Source organism: Alligator mississippiensis, chromosome 5, assembly GCF_030867095.1.
Source record: "Alligator mississippiensis isolate rAllMis1 chromosome 5, rAllMis1, whole genome shotgun sequence".
Lineage (NCBI taxonomy): Eukaryota > Metazoa > Chordata > Crocodylia > Alligatoridae > Alligator > Alligator mississippiensis.
The window spans coordinates 218,100,138-218,120,420 of record NC_081828.1 but is presented as its reverse complement, the minus strand read 5'-3'; the positions used below and the strand labels follow the sequence as shown (position 1 = coordinate 218,120,420).

General features: G+C 46.7%; 1 protein-coding gene across 3 annotated transcripts; it reads right to left on the bottom strand.

Moving 5' to 3' along the window:
* Positions 1 to 6,712: 6,712 nt before the first annotated feature.
* Positions 6,713 to 18,874, bottom strand: LOC106737434 (zinc finger protein 777). 3 transcript variants are annotated; one of them, XM_014604453.3, is made up of 5 exons: positions 18,813 to 18,874; positions 16,636 to 17,212; positions 14,721 to 14,841; positions 12,688 to 12,789; positions 6,713 to 11,568 (listed from the first exon to the last, which is right to left on the bottom strand). In XM_014604453.3, exons 2-5 carry the CDS (start codon positions 16,999 to 17,001, stop codon positions 11,036 to 11,038), a joined length of 1,122 nt encoding a protein of 373 aa, XP_014459939.1. In that variant the 5' UTR covers positions 17,002 to 17,212; positions 18,813 to 18,874; the 3' UTR covers positions 6,713 to 11,035. The 3 variants fall into 3 exon arrangements, with proteins under 3 accessions (XP_014459939.1, XP_019347970.1, XP_019347969.1); XM_019492425.2 differs by lacking the exon at positions 18,813 to 18,874 and adding an exon at positions 17,389 to 18,170; XM_019492424.2 differs by lacking the exon at positions 18,813 to 18,874 and having other exon boundaries at positions 16,636 to 18,170.
* Positions 18,875 to 20,283: the final 1,409 nt, after the last annotated feature.

Here is a 20,283-nt window from a genome sequence, read left to right as displayed (position 1 = left end):
CAATCCTTCTTGTGCAACAAAGGCTCCAAGTCGGGCGTAGGGCCGCGACATCTGCCAAGCCCACGCTCCCTGCCACGCACTCCCGAACAGGCCCAGCCTTCTCAGGAGCTTCCCCCCCAGAACCTGCAGAAATCGGTCACGGTGCCCGCTGCTCCCCTCGCTTCCCTCACCACCAGCTTCAAAAAGTGCACGTAAGCGAAGGTCTCTATGTTGGGGAAGCCCCATCCCCCCAATCCCTCTTCCTTATATATCTCTGTCCTAGCCACCTTCTCGGTCTTCCCCCCCCAAAAGAAAAGGCACAAGGCCCGCTGGACCCGCCGGGCCTGTCGCCAGGACGGGGGGTACACCATCGCCGTGTACAGGATTAGCGGCAGCAAGCACTGTTTGATCGCTTGCACCTTCCCCCTCGATGATAGCCCCCGTGTGCTCCACAACCCCACCGTCTGCTTCACTCTCCCCTCCAACACTTCCCACGCCCGTTTCCCTTTCCCCTGGGTATCCATCCAGACGCCAAGCACCTTCAGTTCCTCCCTTTCCACCTGTAGCCCAAGGTTTCTCAAGTCCCCCCAATTCCCTACCGCAAGCACTACGCTCTTGTCCACGTTCAGCCTCGCTCCGGATGCCTCCCCAAACTCGTCTACGTGCTTCAAGGCTCTTCCCAGGGACACCTCGTCCCTCACTACACGTCGCATCATCCATGTATAGGAGGATTTTCAATTCCCCTCCCCTCGGCACTCTCACCTCGCTAATCACCCTATCCCCCCGATCCGTTGTGCCAGGGGCTCGATGGCGCAGACAAAGAGCCCCGGCGACAGCGGGCATCCCTGTCTCACCCCCGAGTCCACTGCAAAGGCTTCCCCCAGGAAACCCCTTGCCAGCACCCTGCTTGTAGCCTTTCCATAAAGTGCCCGCACCCACCCCACGAATTCTCCCGGCATCCCCATCCCTTCCAGGACCCGAAACAGAAACTCATGCCCAATGCTGTGGTACGCCTTTTGCAGGTCCAGACTCGCCACTAGCGTGTTCCACTTCCGTTCCGTGACATACGACAGCGTGTCCCGAAGCACCCAGAGTGCTTGTGTCGTCCGCCGCCCCCCCACTGCGCACATCTGTTCCTCACCCAGCACCTGCGGTAACACCGCCCCCAACCTCGCCGCTAGGATCTTGGTGAATAATTTATAATCGGCATTCAACAAGGTGATTGGCCTCCAGTTCTTAATGTGCTCCCGTTCCCCTTTCTTGTAAATCAGGACCACGACACCCTGGGCAAAGCCCTCCCCTGCCTGACCCCGCGCCATGAATTCCTTAAAAAGGGCCAAGAGATCCCCCTTCACTAAGTCCCAAAACTTCCCGTAGAGCTCCACCGGGATCCCGTCTCCTCCCGGTGTCTTCTTTAGTGGCATCGATCTCAGGACGCCCAGCATTTCGCTTTCCGTCAATTCCTTTCTCACACTCTCCCTCCCTTCCTCCCCCACCTTTCTTTCCAGACTCCCCACCAGTCCCTCCACTTGTTCCTGCCGCACCGCTTTCCTATGAAACAAGTCCTTGTAATATCTCGTCACCTCCCGCAAGACCCCTTCTACATCCTCCACCCTTCCTCCGTCGGCCGTGCGGACCACCTCCATCACCCGCTTCTTGCTTTTCACTCGTAAAGTGAAAAACCTGCCCCATTCCTCCCCCTCGTCCACCCACTGCGCCTTGGCCAGGAGCATCCGTTCTTTCATCCTGGTGCGGAACCACTTTTTCACCCCCTCTCTCGCCCGTTCCCATTCTCTCTTCACTGCTTCCCCCTTCTTCAACTCTTCCCACAATCTCTGAACTTCTCCTTGCAAGCGTGCCAGCTCCTTCTTTTTCTGGCGTGCCTTTCTCCTCCCCGCACCATCGAACCACTCTCGCACGCGCCCCTTAATTTCAATCCACCAGTCCCACCGGGTTGGGAAAAAGGGTTGCAAGGTTTGCCACTGGCGATACGCACTTTCGAAGGCAACGCATTCCTGGGGGTCATCCAATAACGAGACATTTAGTTTCCAGACTCCTTTCCCCTGTTTGAGCCCCTGCCCGATGCCCACCTCTACCCACAGCATGCGATGATCTGAGAAAACCACGTCAATCAGTTGTTTCCTGCGGATCTCCAACCCCTCTGGCACCAGCACAAAATCGATCCTCGATTGCCCCCGTCCTCCTGGATCCACTCTAGTAAACACCCCTGACCCTTCCCAAGTGTCCTGGAGCCCCTCATCTTTAATCCACTCCCGTAGCCACTTCCCCGTACTACCCATCCCGACTCCCTGCCCTATCCCAATCCGCCCACCCTCCTCGACAATGCAATTAAAATCCCCCAGCACAATCCGCGGTCCTCCACCCCCCACACACATCCCCAATTTATGCAAAAAGGGCATCCTCTCCGTATCCTCGGCTGGGGCATAGACATTGTACACAGTCACATCCACGCCCTCCACCTCCACCACTGCTTTCTGTAGTCTGCCCTCTTCCAAGACCTGCTGGCCTTTGATTTTCCAGCCGCCTTTCCTTGCCAGGATCCCCACTCCCGCTGATTTGTTCTCATTTGAACCCCCCCACCATGACGGTCCAACCCCCCATCGCTCCTCCAAATATTTATAATTCCTCCCCCATGGGATCCCGCACTCTTGCAAGCACAACACTTGTGTGTGCAGGTCCCATAAGGTTTTGGACATTGTTTCCCATCTCTGCTTCCTGTATAAACTTCGTACATTTAAAGATGCCACGGTCAATGCCATCAGGGCTGTTTTCCAGAAGAGGAAACCCTGCATCAGATGTCGTCCGTGTCACTACTTAGGTCTGAGGTGTCTCCCCCACCTTTCTGCATCCCCGTGGTCCTGACCAGAAGGTCGATTGCAGAGGAGCTCAGGTAGCTATCACTATCCTCCCCTTCCCCTTCCTCAACCTTTTGTTCCTCCACAGGCAGCTCCCCGCTCTTCCCCACTGCTGTTTCCAGCTTTCCCCCTTCTGTCTCCTGGACCTTTCCCCCTTTCACCTCTAGCCGCTTTTTCTTTGGCTTTGCACTCCGTTTCTTCTTTCTTTTCACCAAAGAAGCCTCTTTCCCCTGATCCCCAGCCAGTTCCAGGTCCATGGCTGCTGGCTCAGATATTTGTGTCCCTTCTCCCGCTCCCTCGCTCTGCTCCTCTTCCATCTCTTGCCCTTCTTCGGACACGGTGAGCTGGCTGGCTGCCTCGATCCCGTCGTTTCTCCGCTCCACCTCCGGGGTTTCCTCAACTATGCGGGTGTCCGTGTCCAAAATGCCGGTCTTCTCATCTCCTGGATCTTCTCTGCTCCTCTCCCCTGCTGCGTGCAACTCTCGTGCCTTGTTGGCGTAGGACAGGGGGCATTGGCGCTGCAGGTGCCCCTCACCTCCACACAAGGTGCACTCCACTTTTTCCTTACAGGCTTTGGCCCGGTGCCCCATGCCGCCACACCTGTAGCAAACCGTCAGACTACAGAAGGCAGCTATGTGGCCCTGCACGCCGCACCTGCTACACAGCTTCGGCTGGCCGTGGTACGTCACGTACCCACGGTGGGCCCCTACGGACACTAGGGAGGGCAGGTGCCTCACCCCGCCGGGGTGTCTCAGATCTTCTTCTAGGACCACTCTGGCTTTCCATGCCCCGGTCCAGATCTGCCAGTGGTCCAGGACACGCTGGATATGCAGGATCTTTTCGACCCGCCCCTCCAGCCACCTTCTCATATCTTCGTGCTCTAGCTCATCTGAATACATCTTGAAATACAAAGCTCTCTCCTGGGACCTTTGACCCATTTCAAACCGCAGCCCCTGCAATTCCTCCTTGTCTGCCACCTCAGCGTACCGATCCCAGAAGGCAGAGTACGCCTCTCTCCTCCAGAAAGTAATGTTCCAGTGGCGGAAATTATCAAAAGCCACCATGCAACTTAAGTCTTTTGGGTTCACATGCAAGTCCTCGAACAGAATCTTGTTCATAAAGTCTGCTCTCAGCATAGTGGTCTGCCCCTTCACCCCCTCGGGAGTCAGGGTGGCTTTAACACGTAGTTTCACTGTTCTTCACGGGTCTCCTTCTCCCTATAAACAATAGGAAGGGTCCCAAAACTTCCGCACAAAGTCACTGTTCTCTGCATCGGGACCACCCCCTCTCTCCAGAAACTTCTAGCACCGCAGCATCACTACTCTTGCTCCTCTCCAAAGGCACCACTTTGCCTCTTGGGCCAATCGTGGCCCAATCCCAATCCTGTGCCAGGCCCCCCAAAACGGTGCTGACTGCCCCGTTCCCACAAGGCCCTGTGCGCCCTCCCTATCCTGCCCCTTCCCTTCCAGATCTGCATTGGACCGCCCCCTCTACAATCGTCATCAGCATCGCTCTGCCCACCAGGCTGCAGGCATGGGTGCCCCTGCAAGGTCCTGGTCCTGCATCCCTGGCCCCTGGGTTAGGAGCAGGCATGGCAAGGAGAGCGCTGTAGTCCAGTGTGCGAGAGCCAGTGAGGTGCATGTGGCCACTCGTATGGTTAAGGGCTTGCAGGCCAAGCCTTACGAGGTTGGGGGTCTTCAAGAGGATAGACGGGCATCAGGCTGGGGCTATCTGAACCCAGCACTCTTTCCTGCCTATGCAGGGGGTCGGACTCGATGATCCATTGAGGCCCCTTCCGACCCTAACATCTACGAATCCCTCCCAGCCCCACGTGGCAACCCGCACAGCCCAGAAGCCTGGGGAATACCCACAGCAGAGGAGAGGCAGCGCTACTCCTAGACCGTCCCAAACCCATGCTTGTTCAACCTCTTCTTGCGATGGAGAGTCCACGGCACAGCCAACAAGAGACGCCCTGAATCCTGACACTCGCTCCTGCTTTAGCCACAAAGCCAGCCTTCTTCTCAATTAAAACACAGCCTGTTATTCACCAAATACCTCTGGGACAATTTTTGTCCAGAAGACTCCTCTTCCTCTCAGCTGCAACGGGGACGACAAGCTCCTGTCCGCGGCCAGAGAGACATTTAGAGTCGGGACGGCCGTTTTGGTGAGAAGCAGCCACTTCCCAAACTCCAGTTTCTTCTGCGTCACGCTTGAGATGTCGAAACAGTCGTCTGTGAAGTGCGTGGAGCAGACGAGGGGCCGGTCGTGAATATTTCATTACACGGCGAGATCAGAGCCCCACAGATGTTCCTCATCACGTTCTTGTAGAGCTCTTTCTGCCGCTCGTCCAAATGCCCCGCTCCTGTCCGCTGAAGTCAGCCAAGATCTCACTGTACAGCACCCAACCACAGAGCGTAGTGACAACATACTGCAGAGTTCTTAGCTGCAGTGTGGGGGAAAGAAGAATGCACGTGGGCACTTGCAAGACAGACAACAGGCCCAAATCGATCCATTCATTAACACAAGCAGCAAAGCAGACTCTGCCAGAACCCGATGAAGCCGAGTAGCAGAAAGAATACAGTTGTGGAGACCAACTTTAAACCTGCCCACAGGAAAGAGGGCCTGTTGTCCACCTTCTTAAAGCTGGAGAGAAGGGGGAAGTATGGTGAAAAAAATAACTGTCAGGTTTTCAGACAATGCAGGGCTTCCATAAACCCCAGGGCCCCAGTGCAAAGTTGCTAGGAGCTGAAGACTGTTCTGTAGCCTACAAGACACGAACTTTGTAAACTTTCCGGCGTCTAAGTATCAACTCCCCACATCAAAAAAGTCACCAACGTACAACCTTCTTGGCCGTCTCAGTGGATGGGCAAGGGATTCAATGGGCACGGGGAATGGACTGTCTTCTTTTCTCAAGAAATCAGACTTCCAGGTGAGGGTTAAGGCCTGTTAGTAGTGCTTTGTAAGAAAACCTGTATTGCAGCAGGTCACAGCGTGTTGCCTCTATAGATAAACAAAGACGACCAGCAGTCAGGGCTATAAGTGTGGTACCTTCATCAGTATTAAATTCTCCCACAAATTTAAAATCATGTCAGTAGGCAGAAAGGGAAAAAAAAAAAAAAGACTGGAAAAGCAGATGCTCCAATCCTATAAATCAAAACAACATGATGCCTACAACACCTGTTTAAATGTTTCATCTCCGATTCTACTTCAAATAAGCCCCTTGTATCATAAAACAGAAAATCAGCTCAAGGCCTGCTTAAGTCCTTCTTTAAAAAATGAACATTATCTACCCCTCTGAATATGGCGAAGGGTAGAATGAAGTCACTGCAGTGCCTCCAGTGCGACTAGCCAGCGTCCAGACTCAGAAGACAAGGAAGGAACGTATAAAGAACTACAAGTTGGACCGGAGCTATCTTTCCATCTAAGGTACCTATAGGGCCCTTGTTGCCACAGTATACAAAAACTTATAAGCTAATGCATATATCCTCAACATCCGTTTGTAGTAGGAAAGCACTGCCCCATTTTGTAGAGAGGCCACAGACTAAGCATGTGATTTGCAATGTTTTGGAGCAAAAACCCAACCTGGGTCTTCAGAATAGTACCTTAATCCCCTTTCTTCTCTCCAGCAGTAACAAAAAGGAAGGTGTAGAATAGGCTTACCTGGCAAGCAGCTGTCCTATGAAAACCTTAAGGTATCAGATACAAACATACAAGACACAGCCAGCCAGCGGAACTAGCTGTAAGAGAGGTTCCTGATCTGACTGCTTTACTAAAGGAGCTACTTCAAGAGTTAAGTAGAACGTGAAGGATGATCCCTCTTTCTGGAAAGTGCTGCTACGAGAGATCAGCTGGAGAAGTCCACTTTTATATTTATTTATATATCAGTAGCACCCACGATGTACAACGCACTGTTCAAACACAAAAAGATCATCTCTGCCTGTAGAAATCAGTCACAACAGATACATTTGTACATATTATCATATCCTTTAGACAGACATCGTCATTTGCCAACATTAATCGTGAAATCTCAGATAGGACCTTCATCACAAACCAAGGTGACCAGAGTGACAGGACGTGTTTATTTATGGCTGCAAAAGAATAAAGAATAAATATCTTTTTTTTGAATCTTTTATGTTATTTCCAGACCCTACTCTGCTTGCTTAGCAGAAAACATGGGCAATTAAATGCTACATTTTTTTAATTCTATAATGTGTTTGCTTCACTATTACTCCAGGCAAAATTAATTGAAGTATCAAGGCAAAGTTTTGATTTTCAGGCTAACCATGGCCAGTGGCTTGATTCTGAGAGTCTATTTTTTGAAAGAGTTAGCTGATAGAGTCAGAGGTTTGACGAATATCTGGGTGGCTCTTTCATACTTTGAGGTCAAACTGTTTTCCCCAATTATACAAACATAATGTGATGCTTCTGTTTACCCACAAGCTTTAAACAAGAACATTATCGTTCTCGTTACCTGTGAACATTTCTTGTACATGCCATCTGCAAGTATTAGAGTTTAATTTCTACCATAGTGGGTTCAATTCTGCCACTGAAGGAAGAACTCAAAAGAAACCCCCACAAGGAAAGTCGCAGAACGGTGTGATCCCTGAACTGGTACCCAGATACAGAATTAGAAAATATATGGCCAGATTATGAACCCACAATGTCCTTTCTCTCCTACCCTCAAATTGCCCCCTATTTGTGCACTTAAGTGATCATCTAACAAATACTGGACAAAGTTTACTAAATTTGGTATCTTTATATTTGATATCTTTGATCCACTGCTTAGACTGAGTTCAGTCCTACTCTAATGTATCCCTAAACATGCCTCCCTTGGATGAGGACAACTGCTCATGTTCTGTTCTGCTTATGCTGCGAGCTGACCTGTGATGGCAACTGCATTATTTTAAATGTTTTTATTGACCGAATCTTATCTCTGAACAGTAGACTATACTTTGAATATTTATTTACTTGATTTCGGAGCCCCTCTCCCCCAAAAAAGGCTCAAAGTGGCTTACAGCTACACGTGGCAGGTTGTTGCAACGTAACATAACAGGTTACCATAAAAGAATGAACTGAAAATACAAATGTGCTTACAGGAAGGTGACATACAGTATACAGGGTAGCAGGCATACCGATTCCACTTGAAGACAAGATTTGCTCTACAACAACACTGTCCTTGTCTACATTAAGGATTGACAAAATTCTTGTTCAAATCATCAGTAGGTACTAGCAACAATTTCTCGTATTTATTAGTATTCAACACAAATCCATCGTTTTCAGTATCCCAAGTTGAAAGAACAGGCTGGTTCTTAGAAAGGGCAAAAGAACAAAATGTGTAAGTGAGATGTTATCAGTAGTCAGAAAAAATATCTTCAGAAACACTGGCAGAAATAACCATGATTAGCCTCAGATCTGAAATACTGACTTACTTTACACCATACAACATCTACACCTTAAAAAAGGGTTAGCCACCGTATACAAATGATTGGTTAATTCACTATTGGCCCAATCCTGCTCACAACTTCAAAAGGAATTAGGATTAGGCCCCGAATCTAAAAACAAAACAAATTCACTTTGTTAGCTCTGAAAAGCCCAATGAAGTTCCCTATTTTCCTTTCTGTTTGGAGTCCAGTAAGGTCTTTACCCTTTCCAGATCAGAAATAAAGACTCTGGTTCACCATCACAGCAGACTGTTAATGTATCAGATAACCTATTAAAGAAACTATCAGGATAATGATGACAAATGACAAAACATTTAGCAGAAAGCTGTAATGATAGGGATGGTTATTTTTATACTCTCTCAAGCTGAAGAGAATACGTATTTTGTGTCTTGAAAGACCATATTCAACATCCTTTTATTTTTCAGTAAATTAAAACAATTCCTATGAAGTCCCATATTGAAAAAACTCAGCTTTCGATGTTTTTCTGGCAATCTGGCTTGCTTCCAGCTAAGGATAACAACAATCTACTTCCACCCCAAAGTACATCTTGTATTAGGCTTCCTCTCCGGATTATAAACTATTTTTGCTCAAAAATTAATACAAGTTGTTCCATTATAATAATACTTCTCCAAAAAATCATGATTCCTCTCCAGCTATTTACTCTCATTATATTCCCTAGCAGCTCACTGGAATTGTCTAGTACTTTGTCACTCTGCTGCCAGGCAGGAAAGGAGTCTAATTTAACTGACAAGCTTCTTCAGTGTTTTCTGCTTAATTGGTCTTCTTCAACTGATATTTGGTATAGCACCTTGAACATCTAAAGTGCTAAAAAATGCAAAGTACAATCATGCATAGCAATGTTCCACAAAGCCGTATATGTGTTCAATAAATTAATGAAGCTTTGTAGCTACAGCAGTTATCACTTTTCATGTTGCTGAATGTCCTGTGTGTGTATCTTCCACCTGCCGTCAATATTGATGTATCAAATCTCTGGATCTGGGCTGCTGTTATTACCTGGTTCTTTCCCAGAACTGGGAACTACTTTAGTGCCTCTTGCAGTGCTCTGCACAAAATCCTCGGATCATATTCTGCTCTCAATTCCTCCTGAGTGATCAGTCACAGGGAGTGTCACTGGAGTGCCAGATTTCAGCCTTCTATTCCCAGGGTTTCTTGACCCGTGTCCTGGTCCAAACGCATTTAGGGGATCTGTATGTCCACTCGTTCACGACTGCAAAATACCTGCATTCCTGAGCACGTGATCCTTGTGTCCACTACTGAATTTGCTTATGTGGGAAGGCCATGTCATAAACTTATCCACTCAACTTTAAAAGCAGTTAAAGCTTCTTGCTCCCACTCCTCCTACTGGAAGGCTGAGTAAATCTGTTCTATTCAATGTGCACAGGACAAACACAGTTCTTTTAATTGCTAAGGAATATTCCCTTTTTTCAACTGTTAAACCTTGGTATTAGGTTAGAGCCATTAAAATCAGAAGCATCTCACCAGACAGCTTTCCCATTCTGCTAGTTACCAGATATCATCCACTGAAAACGGATGGTTACACGCTCCTGCACTGTGTAAAAGCAGAGCAAACTTTCTTTTTCCATTTAGCTCCTGTAAATTGCTTGTATTCAGGCACTGTTAAAAATCAGCGCCCGAAAGAACTTGGGGGAAATGTTCTAATCTCCCAAAGCAATAAAATCTGTATCACAGACATAAAGACAGCAAAAACCAAGGGATTAAAAAAATAAAATAAAAATTACAGTCCATAGAATCATAGAAAATTAGGGTTAGAAGGGACCTCGGGAGGTCACATCTAGTCCAACCCCCTGCTCAAAGCAGGACCAGCCCCACCTACATCATCCCAACCAAAGCTTTGTCTACCTGGGTCTTAAAAACCTCCAACGATGGAGTCTAAGTACAGATGTTTAACAAAATGCACAGGCTCTGACCCACTGTTCTCCTCCTCCTCCCATCCATCTGCTGATTTTTCCTGCACTTGGAGCCATTGGCCATTTTTTGGTTTAGAGAAAATTACATCCCATATAAAATATTGTCTTCTGTCTTTCACTGATGCACAGAAGGGATCATAGGGAGCACACTACCCTTTCTGTTCTCTCTTCCAGAAACAAAGTCCACATCTCATGCTTTCTACACCATGGAGGTTTCGACCATTCCATAAACTCAGGTCAGATTTACATCTGATGTTCCTTTCAGTGCTGGCACCACGGACTGCACTGGATGGACTTTACCACTAATTTCCCATTTATATGTCATGAGGCCCAACTTAGAGCTCCCAAAGACTCCATTTCCCACCAGTAATCATCTGCGAATGATCCTGCTGTTCTGCACGTTCTTGGGTGATCTATCAAAAGTTTCTTATATCTAAAATACCTCCCACACATGCTGCACTAATCTGGTCTGTTGCCAGGTTAGATTAGTAATTATTTTAGAAGAGGCCTTTTTTGCAATTAAACTTTCATATAAAATTGAGTAAATTTATATGTTCCCTCCCCGTACTTGAATCACCTGACAGCTAACGGAGAATAGGTTGCTGCTCAAGGGTGAGCAGACTTACAACAACGGGGTCCATCTCATGCTGCAGTTCAATGCAATGCTGTAGAAATGGCCTCGCTCTAAAGCTTTTCCTGCATTTGAGAGACACCCGAGGGCCATCTACTCTGGGCAGGGCTGTTGGTGACTGAGTGGAAATCTGTTCCAATTGAGCTTTGGCTTCACTGGTTACATGTATATGTTGTGAGTTCGTAAGTGATTAGTAAGTCTGGGTTTCTCAGTGAAGCTTTTCTCACACTCTGTACATTTATAAGGTCTCTCTCCAGTGTGAGTTCTGTGATGTCTAATGAGATCTGCATGGCGACCAAAGCTTTTACCACAGTCTGTACAGATGTATGACGAGACCTGATTCCTTTTGGTGTGAATTCGCTTGTGTTTTAGAAGTCCTCTCTTCAGCTTAAAGGTTTTGTTACATTCTGTACATATATAAAGTCTTTCGCCTACATGGGTTTCCTCGCAGAAAAGGATGTCTTTGAATTCACTGGACTCCCCTTCACCAAGTGAGAAGTTACCCATTCTGCTTTCCACAGGACTCCTCTGCTCCGATTCTGAACTCCAGTAGCTCTCATAAGCGACCCCCTTGTCAGGACTTTGGCACGCCAGGTCTTGTGATCCTCCTGAAAGCGATGCGTGCAGCTCCATGTTTTCTGGACCTTCATCATGATCCTGTACTTCAGTTTTTATCACAATCCCATAATCCACTGGAATGAAAAGAATCCAAGCATTCATTTCATCTGCTTGAGTTAAAGGAAACCTCCTAAGCATAACGTATCCCTAACTGATTGCGACTCTCATGGACAATGGGTAATGTCTTGGACCAGTGGTTCTCAACCTTTTTAGACTCAAGACTCCCCACAGAAAATACCAGCTCTTAGTTTTCACTTGACTGGAGAAAAATGCTAGAGCAATTCTTTTGTTGCCAAGAACTGAGAAAGACCACAACAGATCAGAATGATTTCAACACTCTGGATGCCTATCTGATTCCAATCATTTTGACCCTCTGGATCCTATCTGACTGTCGATATTTTTACTACATGAACTAGAAGTATGACTTCTCCACAAGACAAATCCCATCTTGCCTCCAGAATATTCTCTTGTTTCCCCCTACTCTTTCTGTTTTTCAGGCTTCTCTTTTCTCAACTTGCTACTTCCTTCCCCACCTTTTGGAAGCTTCCCCTCTCCTTTTCATCAAGCACCCTCTCACCTTCTTCAAGTCTTTGTTTACAATGCCTTCAGTAAATCCTCCCTACCTCCTGCTCATCACTAATAATTCTCCAGTCCCTCTTTTTCCTAAATTATTTGACGCGTCACCTAGACGCTAGCATAATGATGGTAATATAAGCAGATGTTTCATTTCACAGCACATTCCTCAGAGTGGGGAATATGTCACACCATTTGTTTAAGAACTGCTCTGTAAATATACAGCACCACGTGATTTTGCATAGTGAAAAAGCCATTAGTTATAATACAATATCTGAACAGTCACTCAAAACAGAATGCATGAAAGGGAAGAAACTGTCTCAGGGTATTGCCTACACTACAGTGCAGTTTAGAGGTACCCCAGTTAGCATTAAATGAGCTAGCCTGGATACCCAAAGCAGAATGAATCCCTATATGGGCTAATTTATTTGCTGAGCAATCATCTGCAAAGACACTGCTAGCCTAATGATGACTGGTAATTTACAGCTACTATAAAAGTAGGACAAGTTTGGTAATAAAGCAGGAATATATGAGAAGAGATTAAATTGTAGGTTATTGTGATGGTTTACTAGACTGCCAGCTTTAATGCAATTTTGTAGTTGTCTTAACTCATTACTCACCTGTATTAGGAGTCATAGGAATTTCTCTTTCATCGGAGTCCTGCCGATCCCTCACATGCAGCTCTTCTCGTGCCTGCATGTAATTTTTGGAAACGGAATAGTCTGAACAAAGAATATATTATGGGGATTTAATCATAGTTATTATGAAAGCAGAAAAAAATGCTACATAATTAGGTGGCGGGTACTCTGAGCAAGTGTTTAAGTTGGCCTTCTGTCAGTCTGTTCACTTTTCTGGCTGATAAGACCTGCAGTTTATTTCTGCCTTATCTCATGTTTTCAGGAATTTCTATTAAAAACCAGGGGCTCTGACATCCACAGGAAAAAGCAAGCGAGACCAATTTAAGCTTTGCCTTGGCTGACATAACTGCCCTCTGCAGGCCAAGCAGACACAAGTTTTCCTGTACTGTAATCTCTACCACACCTCTTACTACAAGTGATATACTTAGCAACAGTTATGCTTAAAGCTGCCTCACACTTTCCATTATAAGATCCTATTTCCAGGTGCTTATAATTTTGCCAAAATGTAATGGTTTGTGCTGAAATTTCCATGCCAAGTGTTGGCCCCATGCTGAATTTTACTGTAAAGTTTCAGTGAAAATGGTCTAGCCATTTCTCAGAAAAAAACGAGGTAAATAGACACTGTTTTGTTATATTCAAAAAAAAAAAAAATTCCTTGAAGCATTTCATTGAGAAGCTCTAACAATTCCATGTTATGCAACAAGAGACTCAACATTTCTACTGGTAAGTGGATACACTACGCTGCCCTCTTTAATTATGCTACACTATTTTTTCCATGCCACCCGTCCCTTATTGCACAGGATGGAAAGAGCTCTGGTGGCAAATCATGGCTGTGTAGTCAAGGAGTTGGTGGGCACATCTCCACATGCGCTTTAATGTGTATTAGCCTATGTTAATGTTCATTAAAGCATCACAAAAACCTGTAGGCACTTACACACGTGCGGGGAGCCTGCTCCAATGCGCTGGAAATCCAGCGTGTCAGAGTAGACTCAATCAAGTCTGCTGGAGCCTTGTGCATCACGTGTGTCAGCAGCACGATGCATCTCCACGCTGAGACAACGGCAGCAGTGCACTTTGAAATAAAACATATTTGATGTGCTTTAGTTCAAAGCGCACCACTGCCATTTTCTCAGGGCGGAGCCACGCATGACGTGCAGGTGCTTTTAATTAGCATGGCTCGCTAATTAGAAGTGCCTGGCACTGCATTGGAAATGCATGTAAAAATGTCCCATGCTCTTCAGCTAATGTACGTTACCTAAAGCACATTAATGAATGCGCAGACGCACCCTGTTGCCTGTTAAACCCCTGCCTCGTCTGCTGGTGACATTGGCAGGTATAAGAAATACAGCAGTGGATTACAAGAAATGCAAGTACAGCAGGGAAAAAAAAAATTAAACTAGGAGCAGCTCAAATTACAGCTGCCAGATTAACAAGCCACAGGGTTTTGACGTTACTGTTTCTCTGGAAACCCTGTGAACTACTGCAGATGTACCCAAAAGACAAACTGCAACGAGAAACAAACATGGTTTAAATTCTTATAAGGACTGAAAAACCCATGAAAGGGTTCAGAAAGACTCAAAGAACATGCAGGTCATATTTAGTAAAGATCTTCCACATAAATGTATGAGGACCAAAAAGGAACCAGTAAATTTAAAAAATAAAAATAAAAAAAACACACCACAGGCAAAGATTTAAACCCTTTATCCTTACAACACCCTTTAACTAGGGAGTGTTCCACCGAAATCACATGTGGAAATAACATTTGTATACACAGGGGTGGACATACACAAAATAAAGGTAATACCCAGAGCAGGAATCAGCAGAAAGGGAAGTATTAGAGACACAACTGTGTGCCTTTCAACCTTCTTTGACCGGGGTTTGACCTTTTTTTCACAAGGTACCTGAAGCACAGAAGAACTGATTAAAATTGGAGGATTTAGGAATAATGGTTGGATAAGAACCAGTACAGAAACGACACTGATCGCTCAGCTTCCGGTAAGTGAAGGAAAACTGACCTTTACCAAGTGAAATGATGGATTCATAATTATCCTTTATCACTTTCTTGTAAAGCTCTTTCTGCCACGCTTCTAAGTTCTTCCCCTCGTGGGCTGCAACATCATCAAATGCTCCCGGGACCTGGAATAAAGAGTGTTAAATACTCAGAATCACTTGCATCAGTTACATCCTGACAAGTGCAAGCTCCCTGTTGCTGAGTTTTCTAAATATACATATCTGGCAGGTGTTTCAGAGAAATCTTGACTGCTTTTTCTGTGCCTGTTTCAAAATAGCACTCCTCGCCTCTAAAACAACATCCTCCCACATTGAAAACCATCAGGAAAAAAAGCAGAAAAGACTTTAAAATCTTATTTGGTCCAAGTCAATGCACTTGTTCTGTTCAAGGGTTGCTGGTTGTAGCCATGTTGGTCTAAGGACATACTCTCCCTATGCCTAAAGATGGGTGTTTGTGCCCGAAAGCTCGCAAAGAACAATTGTTCCAACTATTTCGTTAGTCTAATAAAAGATATCTCATGTACCCAAAGAACCTTGTCTGCCTTGGTCTCCTCAATATGTTATTCAATGCTTTCTTGTCTACTCAAGCTAGTACACAATGGCAGCCTAATAGATCTCACTGCCAGGATTTCTCTCTCTAATAATCTACGTTTTTCTTTGTTCTTTTACAGTTGTGTACCCCTAGTTATACCCCCATGAATAGCTTCCTAACTCCTTAATGTTTCTCTCTTTAAAAATCAATAGACAGCTATAGCTTCACCCTTTAAAAAGACATGTTTCAGTTCTTTTACACCTTCCAAATTTTTAGTCTATTTTGTTGCTCTTCTCTGCATTCCCTCCAACTCATCTAGATCCTGCTGTCTTTGAGACAGCTAAAGCTGCATGTAGTGTGGTAGATGACATGCTCGTCAGCTGCCTCTTTCACTTTCCAGAGATGAAATGTTTCTCTGGCCTTAAATCTTGCTCAATTCCAACACACGTCCAACAGTTTAAGCAATTTCTGATGACACTGTTGTCAATGTTTTTGCTCCTGAAGTCACAAACATGGGATTTAGTCAATTAAGATACACATGTTAATTCAAGACTAGTATATCAAGGACTGCATTATTTACATTAAGTCTGTAAACACTTTTTTAACAATTAATTTAAAAGTTAAGGACACAATTGACATGAAGTTGCATCAATATTTGCCCAGCAAGTATTACTGTTCTCATGGTAACATTATGAATGGACACTCTGCCTTTCACCCAAATGTATTTAGCAGCTTCACAAACTTTGTCAACTGTACAACCCAGAGACCCAATTCTATAAACCTGTGGTCACTTGAATATTTCCTTTTACTCCTGTGAACAGACTTAGCAATGTATGCACCATTCCAGTTAGGGTTTGTAAGATCTGGCCCTAAAACAGACCATGGGCCCAAACCAATACGCAGGAAACAGAGCTGGACAGAAACTGGTAACAGAGCCCCCAGACATGGTGCAAAAGCCATCTCACCAACCAGCCATCTGACTGAAATCAAATGAAGTTAGATACACACAAGGAAAGGAGTGCTTTCTCACATGACTACAAGTTTGCAGGGTCAGGATTTATCTTAGAGCATGAAGGGAAGAAGAATACAGTGTCCAACTAACTCCAGACAGAAACTGAGACGCAGACAGAACACAATTCTCCAAGGTGGTACATGGTAAAGAGAGTACCAAAGCCATTTTTAATGTTAGCCAGATGTTTGCTACCATATGCTCCGTGCCACACGTCCATTCAGTACCACTCAGAAGGAAAAACAACATCCACTGCATTGCCAACATCCTTTTTATTTCCTACAACATCTAGGGTTTCCCTAAGTAAATCCTATCAAAGCACTTATTGTGCTTTCCTAATCTACAAGAAGCGAAGTAAAGTAGCAAACATTTAAATTACCTTCAAACTTTCAGGATTCCGGATTCGTTTTCGAGTTTTATTGCTTACTGCACCACAGAAACTTCGAGGTGTTCCAACTAACCAGTTTCCATCTTCATCCAAAATGAATTTTTTGGGGACGGCCTCTTTCAATAAGCGCCTATTTTTCCTAATTTTTAGGGGATCGATTTCGAAAGAACTGTCCTCAAAGTGTTTCGAACACAGTCGTTGATGCTTAGAAGGAGTTCCCATATCCCGACCCATGTTGTGAATCCATTGCTTCAAGAGAGGTTTGTTTTGTAAAGGAAAACCATAGAAGGTAACAGAACTGTTCTTATACACCCCGCTCGTTGCATTCTGACAGTTCAAAGCTGAGCAATACACCATTGTCAAAAGGAGCCGTGGAGGCAAATTTTAAAATAATATATTAAGAGGTGTGTTTCGAGAGTTTCTGATCAACTACTGCTTTCTACTAAGAGCAGCAGATACATGCATCTCTGTAAAAAAGGAAGAGATTCAATTCATCAAAAAGAAAATGCTAATCTTGGAGGAGCCAGACCTCGACACGGGCACAAAGGGATCTTAAAATAGTCGACATCTGAAAAACACAGAGAAAAATTAAACGAAATACATCTCCCAAACATATTCTTTTTAAACCAACCTAGCCATTATTACTATGTCGATCTTCCATGTTTTAACATGCTCGCTGCCTAAGCATGCACACAGAATCACAGACCATACACGCAAGAACTAGAAAGAAAGTCAAGAAGTTACCCAAATCAACCCTTTGCTGCTCAAGGCAGGACCATCCCTGTCCAAATATTATCATTTACATGTGATGAATCAGGGCGCGTGTTAATAGGTCTGTCGTTCTCCGAACAGGAATGAATTCCACATTAGAGTTACAGCGACGGCGGGAACATGATGTGAAACTGTGGAGCAGAGCACTGGTCAGCAAACGAAGAGGGGCTCGCTCAGTGGAGCATCATACTGGTTGGAAAACGAAGAGGGTCTCAGGGGACATCTGGGATATCCAGTGGCCGGGAGGAGGGGACCTTTGGAGGGTCACAAGCCTGTCCTAGCGGAAAGGGAGCTGTGGTGAATGCATCACGTTGGTTCCCGTTACGCAGGGGAGGGGGGTGCTGCGGTAAAAGGAACTGGGAAGAAAGCGTCCTAAGGTCTATTTTGGAAACAGATACCCTGCGCAGGTGGAACCAGAAGCGTTGCCAGCCCTGGTTCTGAGTTATACGCCTTTCTGGGAAGGACTCGCTTGGCCAGTCTCGATACCACATGCATGACCAGTGTTTTTCTCTCCATCTCGGCCTGGCGGCACAGAAGAGGAGAGCACCATCCCAGCGTTTTCTGGCACGGGGAGCACGTGGGCAGCCACCGCAGGGCGCTTCCCATTCGGGTTTATCCGGCCGTAGGGGTACGGGACCCAGCTCCAGCAACCCAACACGTTACGGGGGAGAAGCAAGCAAGCCCCGGGGCGCTACAGGCCAGCGCAGCCAGCCAGCGGCACCGCGCAGGGGGCGCACGGGGATGCCTGTGCACCCCTGAGAGCGCTGGGGCACCCAACAGCCAGCCCCCCCCCCCCCCTTACGGCACTGACTGCGGGGGGGCAAGTGCCCCCCCAACTCAGCAAGCACCAGTCGCCCCTGCAGCCAGCTCTGCCCCAGTGCATTCTGGGGGAACACGCACCAGCCCCAGCAATCCACCCCAGTGCACTGTGGGGGAAATGTGGCCCCCCCATCACCAGCACACACAATATTCCTGCCCCAGTGCATTGTGGGGGAGCAAAGCCCCCACTCCCCACACACCGCCCTACCTCTGACCCCAGGGCATTATGAGGGAATGTAGCCCCCCAACACACACCTCCTACCCCTGGCCCCAGTGCATTATGGGGGAATATACCCCACACACTCTACCCCCAGTGCATTATGGGGGAATATACCCCACACACTCTACCCCCAGTGCATTATGGGGGAATATACCCCACACACTCTACCCCCAGTACATTACGGGGCGGGGGTTACAGCCCCCCTCCTACCCCTGGCCCTAGTGCATTATGGGGAACCCCCAGCCCGGCGCCCCGGTGCATTATGGGGTCCCCCCAGTCGACACCCCCAGTGCATTGTGGGAAGAGGAGCCTCCTCCCTGGCAGCCCCTCGCGGAGGCGCTGCACGAGGCCCTCTCACCTCCTCCGGCCAGCGGCCATCTTCCTCCGCCCCGCCCCCTCCCGCAGCACCACCCACCAATGGGAGGAGGCCGAACTGGGTGAACGCAGGAGAGCGCGCGAGGCCGGCGGCCAATCAGAAGCGGCGCGCGCCGGCACTCTCCCTCGTATTCTGAAGTGCTTCCGTCTCCCCTCTGATTGGCCAACCTCTTGGCCGCCTCCGCTTTCGGATTGGCTCCCTCGCCCTATCAATCACTCATCTAACGGCCTCCCCCCGGAAGAAAGAGCGTAGCTCTGAAACGTCCCCTCCCATTGGCCGGTAGCAGGCAGGGCCTGTCTCTGATTGGACAATCGCATGGAGTTGAGAGAAGCGCGGGAACCCGGGAGGCGCGGGGCATGCTGGGGAATGTAGTCCTGAAGCCCTGGTGAGGCTCAGCGGTGCCCCTTCCTCCAGCCCCCTGCCCAGCACCGGCTTTGCACTTGCTGCCATCCCTGCTCTCTCTTTAGCTGTCCCCAAAATCAACATCGCAGGGATGTGGGCATCGAGACCGGGGTGGGAGGTCGGTTTAAAACTTCACAAATACTTTAACTCGCGGAACTCATTGCTGCAGGAGCGGGTGGAGGCAGGTTTCCAGCCACGGGACTGGGTACATGAACAGATGATAGATCTAATCGTGGTAATTCAACACAAAGGTTGAGACGTTTCTTTCAACCCAATCAAGAGAGACCCTATTCTCCGGCATCCACCCTACGGTGTGCGGTTCGATGCTCCCCGCGTCGCATCCGCCCCTGCCGCTGTGGTCCGACTACGCAAGGGGAAGGAAAGCTTCAAGTGTTTTGTGCAAAGCTTGTATTCAAACGGATGCAGAGCACACGGAAATCAATTTGGGGTCGCGGTCGTGTTAAATATTTCATTTCAAGCGAGCTTGTTATTTTGCTGTTATCATTTATTATAATAATATTGTCACTAGAGCATCTCCAGTACAGACAACAATTTAAATGCACTCAACGGTCCCTGAGCTCCGTCCAGCAGACGTGCGAAAGGCCCAGAAGAATATGCGTGAGGAAGGCAACAACAGGCACCAAGAAATGACGTGCTCCTCGGATAATATATCCAGACGTCAGTTTAGTATAAACTAATACAGTATAGTACACAGTTTAGTACTATACAGTATAGTATGCAGTTTAGTATAAATTAATACAGTATAGTACGCAGTTTAGTACTATACAGTATAGTATGCAGTTTAGTATAAATTAATACAGTATAGTACACAGTTTAGTACTATACAGTATAGTACACAGTTTAGTATAAATTAGTACAGTATAGTATGTATACAGTATAGTACGCAGTTTAGTATTATACAGTATAGTACGCAGTTTAGTATAAATTAGTACAGTATAGTATGTATACAGTATAGTACGCAGTTTAGTATTATACAGTATAGTATGCAGTTTAGTATAAATTAGTACAGTATAGTATGCAGTTTAGTATA